The following is a 9,485-nucleotide window of genomic DNA, read 5'->3' on the forward strand; positions in this document are numbered from 1 at the left end:
TCTTCCGCTTTGCAACCGGCCCACTCCACCACTTTTGTTGCTTTTGAATCTTTTCTTTCAAAAGTTTCACACTTTTAGTTAAAAGACCTTAAGAAAGTGGCACATTCCTTTTATTTCAGTATGTATTTACAAATGTTTTACTACCTCTTACCCCCTGAACATTTTCTTTTTTAATATAGTGATCCCCATAGGAATTTTTTTTTTCTCACTCTTATATATTACACACACACACACGGCCGCGCCAAACAATGCCTTAAAGGGTGATTTGGAATCGGATGGACATCTTCACCTCTCTTCCACAATGCATCTTCAATGCAATCAGTCCTTTTTAAACAGACATCATGAAACAGACAGTCCCTTCTTGATAACATCTTTAATTCCCACTGAACACAACAGATTTACATTCCTTATAATGACAAACTCCAAAACGTTGTTTTGTCAGTTCTGTGGTTTTATTTGTCTGCTGGAGCAACATGTGAGTTGTTAGCATTGTTAGCGTCATTATCGGTGATCATTTATTGCTCGCATGATGCCGATGTAGCAACAAATGGATCAAACCAGATCCTAAACTCTGTAAACCAGTTAGAATTAGTGAGAGGTGAAATCTTGTGATTCAAGATTAAAAGGATTGTAGTTGGATTTTTAACACTGTAAATTTATTCTTTAATAACTACAAGCAGTGACTCATTGATTTCACGTCAAAATTACTTTTATGTGCCTTTACAATATTTACAAAACTGTTTTCACAATTTTATGTTCTGAGGACCTACACATATCTGATGAATCAGTTTACATTCTTTCCAAATGTAGAGTTTTGTTTTTATGCCTTAAGGGTAAAAGTGATGAACTGTAAAAAGCTGAGTGAATACTTTTGGTAAACAACAGATAATGTCATTTCTTGAAGCTAATACTGATGTATATCTTTGATGTGCACTAATAACTTATATGTTATTCAATAATTTATCCATGTTGTTGCAATAGATCCAATTTAAAGCCTCATGAGACTCTGAAGAAGTGTACAGTGGAAGAATGCCTTAACTCTACTGTTGTTAACCTGCCATTTTTTTATTTGTAATTTACTAATTTTTAAATTTACTGTTGTACTAATATTATGATTTGTTGTGTGGGTAGGGATTTTTATGACTATGGATTTTTTTTCTCGTGTTTGTTTTCAGTTGATTGTTATGGATGCATGTGATGTCAGAAGACTAAAGTTGTGGTCAGAACAAGTGTTCGGGATATTTTGGTGGTTCTTGATGTGATTAGATATTAAATACAAAGTTACTCAGTCATCGCTGATGAAGAGCAATTACCTCGATTTTAAGTCAGTGACTTTGTACAAGCAGGAACAACAGCATCTGAAACGGTCATGGAAGTCAGCGCAGATAATGATGATCCTAAGATTGTAAGACGAAAAGAAGAAAAAATCCTAAATGTATCTCAATCTCAGATCAGCCTCCAGATGTGAACTCCTCCTTCTGTCCAACATCTACCCCTCCACAGGATTCCAATAACGACGTTATTCATAAAGGTTTAAATATATGTAAAAAAGAAAATCATAGCTGCAGTAGATATGAGGCTTAAGTTAGCAGCATTTAGCTTAGCATAAAATCAGCCTCTGTCTAAAAGTCACAAAGTCTACCTCCATGGTTGTGTGCTCATCTGCTTACTTCATGGGATGGTAAATTTAGGCTAACCCCTTACAAAGTTTATAGCCTTTATACTAAGCTAAGTAGAATTGCTCAACAGATATGACAATCTCATTTTTTGACAATAAATCAAATTTATGAAATACCCATAATTCTGAAGTACTGTAATCAAATCATTTTACTTTATGTGCAGCACCAGATCATAAAAAGTTACATCAAGGCACCTTCCAGGAAGAGCAGGGAAAGACCCAACATGGCAACCACTAGTATTGCTTTTACTATTTTAATTAAAGCATTGTTGTTTTTTGTTGATTAGGATTTTTGTGTCTCGTGTTCAGATGTTTTCCACAACAAGCTAGCTAGAGAAACGTGTATCCCTACAACAGAGTAGTGAAAACACTGGTTGTCACTCCTCCTTCCGTGGTCGCCTTAAGCAGAATTAAGGAATTCTGCTGAGCTGTGAATGCTTCTTATTCAGAAATGGCTTCAAGGGGCCAACAAGTGGGGATGCTAGCAGTGAAAGTCAAACATGTGATGTTTATTGTTAATCCGAAGGGTCCTGACAGTGAAGGAATGTCAAGTTGAGACAATAATTAGTTAACTAAACATGAAATGGTTGGCTATGTGCTCTCACACCCACTCACTCCGAGGAGGACTTAATCCTTTGGTGCTCATACACACAGTATATCGCAGGACTTTGGCTTATTCTCTCTCCATAAAACATTAAAGTCTCCAACAAACAACAGGTGAGTATCTGAACGGATGATTACTGTCCTCCTTTTTTTTAAAGTAATTATTTTTAATTTGATATTTTTTTAATTAAAATTTTTTTAAGAAAGTTTAAAATTTGTTTACAACGGGAAGAGGTTATTTTGTAATATCATTTTTTTTAAATGATTCTAGTATAGTCCGATGTTTATGAATCAAGAATTCCACACTTCAGTCTAATGATAACTTTAAATTCTTCATTATAATGCGGACAAGGTGATTCATAAAGACAGATGAGCAGTTGTAGACAACACAATGTGATTGTCTGGTCTTCAAGAAGATGGATGGATAACAATGAGGACACTTCTAGATCTGATATGATTTTCTTTATTAATGTTGAAAAAGTCCTGATTGTTTCTTATTTCTGTCATTGTGTGTGCAGATTGTTTTGTCAATTAGTAATGCTCAAGATTTACTGATGTCATTGTGTTTTGTGTTGTGTTTCCTCTGCTGTTTCTGGTGTTACATAAGTACATAATTGTATTTACTAAGTCTCCCCTGACAATCTATTAAAAAAAAAAAAGGAAACATCTCACCTTTAATTAATACACACAGATTCTAAAATGCAAAAATAGACTTATACAGAAATCACTCTTCATAACTAACTCTTTGTTCCTAACTTTGTAACTTAACCCACTATATAATTTGGATTAAAATTCACCTAAAAATCACCTAAAAAAAGTACTAAATATATTTCTGCTGTACACAAAATGTCTTCTTTAAATTGAATACTGTACAATGAGATCCACACATGTAGGCAAGATTAAAAATAAAAAGATAGCAATTTTTTTTATCAAAACCATTATATTTTTATGATGTAACATTTATGCCCTTTGTACATATTGACTTGTGAAGCTGCTTGTCAGTTATTAACATAAAAGAACAGCACTGAAGAAGTTGGGTAGCTGTTTTAAAACTGGGAAAAAAAAATTAAAAAGTTTTGTTAGTTGTAATCCAAATATTCAGAAGCACAGATTTTCAAATTGATTTGTGAGGACCAGGAGTGTTCACCATTACAGCTACAATCGACCTGTGTTACACCTAGTGAGTTTTATGAAACCCTTCATTTACTTCAGTTTACATCAGTCCTCATCATCTTCTGTCATTTAAATGAAGACACAGAGAAACTTGTCTGACAAACATGAGGAAATAATGGCTGACTTTCTATTTTTATGGATGGTTTGTGTCCCACAAACATTTTTAAAGGGAATTATGTGTATCCTCTGTCTCCACTCTGGTGAGTGCAGAGTTGAGCTGTTCCTCAATCACTCAAGGATTATTATTACAAAGCTTTTCTAGGAAAAGTAAGATGACATACCTACAAACAAGATGACAAGCCCACAAACAAATTATATTTCATTTAAGTGAAATATAATGGACTCATCTGATTCCATTGTATTCCAGTATTGATTAAAAGGAAATTATCTTATTTTTTTTGTTAAGACAGCTTCAAGTAAAAATAATTTCAACATGAATTTATTTTTGGAAAATTGCGGACATAAAAATAAAACACTTGCCTGAAAGCAAAACTATCATTGACTAGTTGTGACTAACATAAGACTCTTAATTCATTCAAATCCATTGCTTTGGATTATCCTAATTGAACAAAGACTTTATTGTTCATTATTATGATACATAACAGCTGGCCAGTACTAGAAATCACAAGGTGTAATCATTTTGATGCCACTGCACAGAGAGAACAATAGTCATCAAGTTCTATTGTTGTGGGTTTTTACAGGTAGAAAATAAGTAGTCACCAAAGAGTCTGACACTGAAGGGCTTTAGCAGCCATTAGATTGTGACCACAATGCCTAACACTTGCTAAAAGTATATGGACTTATTATGTTTATTTGTGGTTTGGGTTGAACTGTACCTTTACATACAGCATGAAAACAGCAGCTACAACACTTACATTTAATTTGGCTTTTAAAATATCTTTTTTTGGTATTAACAAGCATTTAAAGTCATGCTAGCACTCCAGATCTACAAAAACACAATGCGGCTCCGTTTGACCTTCTCTGTACTTCTCTATCAACATCCTCAAAGTAAATGCTGCATCTGTAGTACTCTTTTTTTGGCAAGAAAGCATACTGCTGCTCACAAATGCTCACAAATTCTTAAAAATGGGTACCAGCACACTTTTACTCCATTCCTCAGGTATCTTCTCACTAAGATCCTGTTGAACAACCCAGTCAGAAACCCAGTCAGAAACTCTACTGCCACCTCTCCTAGACACTTCCATACCTCCACAGGTATATCATCAGGACCAAGTGCCTTTCCACTCTTCATCCTCTTCAGTGCCCTCCTCACTTCATCCTGACTAATCTTTGCTACATCCTGGTCCACAACAGCCACGTCTTCTGGTCTTTGTTTTCTCTCATCCAAATTGCCCGTAGGAATGAGTGTGTGTGTGCATGGTTGTATGTCTTTATGTGTGGCTCCGCGGTGCACTGGCATCGTGCCCGGAGTGTCCCCCGCCTCGCGCCCTATGCCGCCGAGATAGGCTCCGGCTCCTCGTGACCCGCTGCAGCGGATACAGCAGTGGTAATCTGAAAATGACTGACTGACTGACTCTGTAGGTGATCAGCACTGATGGCGGTTGTTATTAACCCGAGCCTATACCAATCCGGTATGGACGTCATAGATTTGATTTGCATGTTTGATTTGGCAAAAGTTTTACCTGGGAGGCTCTTCCTGACACAACCCTCTGTATTTATCTGGGCTTGGGACCGGCACATTAAGACACTGGCTTGTGCCCTCTTGTGGCTGCATTCGACATTTGGCAAACAGTACCCTTTCTTTATCACAGAACTTCTAGTCAGGTCTTTCATTCTATTGTACCAGGAGATCTGAAATGACCTGTTATTTTTCCCTACTTCTTGCACCAAATTAACATCAGACTTCCAAGAGAATTCCAAGAAAATTGTTGCTGTCTTGTCAAATTGTCTTTTGACTTCACTTGCAAAATCTGCCATTGGACTGAGCTCCCAATGCTCAAATGCCACTGCGAAGCAAAACTGATACAAATATCATGTTTTGTGTCATATTTCTCCCCAAAACAACCTGATGATCCTCTGAATTTTGGGGGAAAATATTCTGGGAACTGACAAGACAGAAAGGTCAGCGTCCCATTACATTTGGTTTAAAACTGTTGTGATGGTCTGCAGCCCGTTGCTTCTTCAGGACCTGGATGACTTGTAGGAACTGACGGGACCATGACTTCTGATTTCAACCAGAAAATCCCTCTGAAGACTATTCAGCCATCATTTTGAGACCTTAAGTACAATTAGGTTATGCAAGTAGGACAACGAGCCCAAACACACCAACAGGTCCACTTCTAAATCACAAAAATGAATTCAAACAAAATGTTTTATGACGAGGGTGGCCGGTTCAGGGCCCCCGTGGACCAAAATAATTTGGAGTGTAAACTAAGAGTTGGACAGCACTGCCGAGGTGCCCTTGAGCAAGACACCATTCTCTCACAAGTTGCTCACTGGGCAGAACATGGCTGCCCACAGCACTGCCATCACCTTCTCCTCTTTCCATGCTTTGACACTAATACTACCCCATGTGTGTGTGTGTGTGTGTGTGTGTGTGTGTGTGTGTGTGTGTGTGTGTGTGTGTGTGTGTGTGTGTGTGTGTGTGTGTTTGTGTTAGGGCCTGTACATATACTGTATACATGTGTGAAAACCAGATAAAATAATTTCACTACAGGAATAAATAAATAGTTTCATTTTCATTTATTAAGTTTTGGGGGGCAAATACTTTCACTTTGATGATGTAGGTTTTGAATATCTGTTTACCCTCACTGAATGGAACGATCATATACAAATTGCATTTTGTGGTCATTCACATTGTTTTTTCCTGATTAAAAACTAGTTTGATGATCTGAAACATTTAAGCATCAAAAGCAAAAACTGAAAAAATTCATTTGGGGGTAACTACTTTTTCACAGCACTGAATTTAATAGCGACTTGAAAAGTCAAAGTTCAACTGATGAACAACCTTGTACTCATGTGTTAAACCTTCTTCTCTTTTCTAGAGAATCACACCTCCAACATGTCGCTTCTCACCCACCTGTTGGCGTGCCTGTTTGGGATGGGCTCCTGGATCTCCATCAATGGTCTGTGGGTAGAGCTGCCCCTCATTGTTCCCCAGATCCCAGAGGGCTGGTATCTGCCCTCGTACCTCTCTGTCCTCATCCAAATGGCAAACATTGGGCCTCTCTTCGTGACCCTCATGCATCGTTTCCGTCCCGGCGTCCTGAACGAAACGGCGGTCATATACACGATCATCGCTCTGGGTACTGTGGCGAGCTTTCTGCTAGGTTTCTTCTGGAAGGAGACAGTCATTGTTGCCGGTGTACCCCGCAGTGTAGCCCTGCTCGTCTTGACCTTCTTCCTCTCAGCTGTTGACTGCACGTCTTCTGTCACCTTCCTGCCCTTCATGATGCGTCTGAAGCCCCAGTTCCTGACCACCTACTACATCGGGGAGGGTGTCAGCGGCCTGCTGCCTGCTCTGGTAGCACTGGTTCAGGGCGTAGGGGTAGTCCACTGCTTAAACAACACCCAAATTATGAATCTCACGCTGAACTCATCCAACAGCTCCGTGACCTTGGACCTCCAGGCCCACTACCAGCCTGCCAACTTCTCAGCTGAGGTGTTTTTCTTCTTCCTGAGTGCCATGATGCTGGTGTGCCTAGTGGCATTCCTGCTGCTGAACTACCACCCATCTGTGGCCAGGGAGCGTCCTAGTGGTGAATACACCAATGGGGTGAGAGAGGGATCTTGGAAGAATAAGAAGCGGGCTGAGCAGAAACATATGATGGATCCATATAGATCTCAGAACCACAAGTCCAGGAGCAGCTTTGGCACTGGTTTTTACAGTTGGATGGAGGTGTTTTATATCTACGTAATCCTGGCCTGGTCGAATGCTCTGACCAACGTGGTGCTTCCCTCGGTTCAGTCCTACTCATGCATGCCTTATGGGAATAACATCTATCACTTATCTGCCACCATGGCCGCCGTGTCAAACCCTGTGGCCTGCTTCATTGCCTTGTTCTTGCCTATGAGGTCAGTTAACTGTGTGTTGACATGATTTTATAAAAGTTAATCAATTTCATTAGACAGGCAATGATTTGTACAAGAATAAAATGTGCACTACACCATATTGTAATATCACTGTGATGTTACGGTATGGTCTTTCTTTTGTTTTGGTATTTAGATTTAAACATTAATAGATGTTGTGATCTTCATCAAAACCATGAACAGTCATTATGTCATTTTCACTCTGTAGATCTCTGCTGTTGATGGGTGCACTCACAGTGATTGGCAGTGGAGCTGGAGCTTATTTAATGGGCATGGCAGTGCTGAGTCCATGTCCACTTCTCCTTAAGGAATTTTCAGGTGGAGTCATCATTGTAAGTAAAAAGAAAACATTTTCATTAACTTAAAATTCATTTATACATAAATACATATTGCATTCATAATGAAAAGGGAGCAGGTTGTAAACGTTGCTCCACCTGCTCCACAGGTGTTGGTCTGGATCCTCTTCGTTCTCACTCTGTCATACGTTAAGGTGATCATTGGGGTGATCCTGCGTGATGAAGGTCACAGTGCCCTCGTGTGGTGTGGGGCTGTAGTGCAGCTTGGGTCCCTGCTGGGTGCTGTGACTATGTTTCCACTGGTTAGTGTGTACAGTTACTTTACATCAGGGGACCCGTGTAACACAAAATGTCCTTAAAAGTCATAAACTGTGAACTACAAACACATCTGATGGGTAACTGTCATGGAGTCTGACTGAGGCACGATGACAATGTTGAATGCTGCTGAAAGTTGTGTTTGGACTTCAGGAAAGTTTAATCTGTGGACTAATAGATCTACCTGGAAAGCAGAACGTGTGGATGTACTCCCAAGGAATAAACTCTTGTCGCATAGTGGAGGGGGAGGTACTCACTTTCTGCATGGCCTTCAGTCTCTGCTACCACAATCAAGAGGAATTGTCTTCATCTTTTGGAATTTGTTTGATTGTTTGTTTGTTTCTCATTTGTTTGAACTCACATTTGTAATTTGGTGTAAATTCAAATTCAAAAAATCTTAGTGCAATTGAAAGTGTAGTTGGCTCACATAACACACACATACACACACAGACACACCCACACATGCACACACACACACACACACAAACACACGCACGCACGCACACACACACACACACACACACATGTGTATACATATATATATATATATATATATATATATATACACACATATATATACATATGTGTGTGTGTGTGTGTGTGTGCGTTGTGTGAGCCAAGGGGTAAGTATACCCTTTGTACAGATAAATTAGCAATCAGTGACAAATTCAGTGATGCCTGACTGTTATTAGCATCACTAGAGATAGTTGTGATGTCTGACCTCACAAACACATAAACACTATTACTGTCTCTTATTTACTTCAACCAGTGTATGTTTTGCTAGATTTATGTGACTGTTTGGTATGTTGATTGTAAACATATCTACTCTAATTGATGATACTTGATGAGTTTGTAGAAAAGTCTATTAAGAATGTATTAAAACCAATGATGTGTTATATCAATTCCTCAATCACAGCGTAGTCATTGGTAAAACCAGTGACAGTGGAGATAATTCAGGTGATAACCTCCACTGTCAAATTTTTTAAAAATTCTATTTAAGCTCAAATTCTTTCCACCCACCTCTACACTCACTTCACTTACAAAACTCTTATTCAGCCACATTTAACAATCAATGGGAATGGGAATCAACCCGTTACCATGGCATCCAAAAAAGGCAGACAGAAAATTTAATGATTTCACAGCACACAGCTCCATCAGTCATCAAATTGCACATTTGTTTTTAATTACACAAGCTTCATGTATGATTTATTAAAGGGGCCCTATTATGAAAATCACACTTTTTCAGGTCCCTACATATACATAGAGGTCCTCCCTAACCCGACCAACTCCTAGAATCTGGTAAACAAACACTTCCTGCATCAATAGATATTTGGAGTTTTAGGAAGTCATGGCTCTGAACGACTCCAATC

At 38.8% G+C, this 9,485-nt stretch overlaps 1 protein-coding gene across 2 annotated transcripts; it reads left to right on the forward strand.

The window, feature by feature from the left end:
• The first annotated feature begins 2,261 nt into the window (after positions 1-2,261).
• slc52a3-2a (solute carrier family 52 member 3-2a) lies at positions 2,262-8,627 on the forward strand. 2 transcript variants are annotated; one of them, XM_068333853.1, is made up of 4 exons: positions 2,262-2,395; positions 6,460-7,489; positions 7,713-7,836; positions 7,950-8,627. In XM_068333853.1, exons 2-4 carry the CDS (start codon positions 6,477-6,479, stop codon positions 8,157-8,159), a joined length of 1,347 nt encoding a protein of 448 aa, XP_068189954.1. In that variant the 5' UTR covers positions 2,262-2,395; positions 6,460-6,476; the 3' UTR covers positions 8,160-8,627. The 2 variants fall into 2 exon arrangements, with proteins under 2 accessions (XP_068189954.1, XP_068189955.1); XM_068333854.1 differs by lacking the exon at positions 2,262-2,395 and adding an exon at positions 4,624-4,669.
• The last annotated feature ends 858 nt before the right edge of the window (positions 8,628-9,485 follow it).

The sequence above is a fragment of the Antennarius striatus genome, chromosome 14 (genome assembly GCF_040054535.1).
Source record: "Antennarius striatus isolate MH-2024 chromosome 14, ASM4005453v1, whole genome shotgun sequence".
In the NCBI taxonomy this organism is placed as follows: Eukaryota; Metazoa; Chordata; class Actinopteri; order Lophiiformes; family Antennariidae; genus Antennarius; species Antennarius striatus.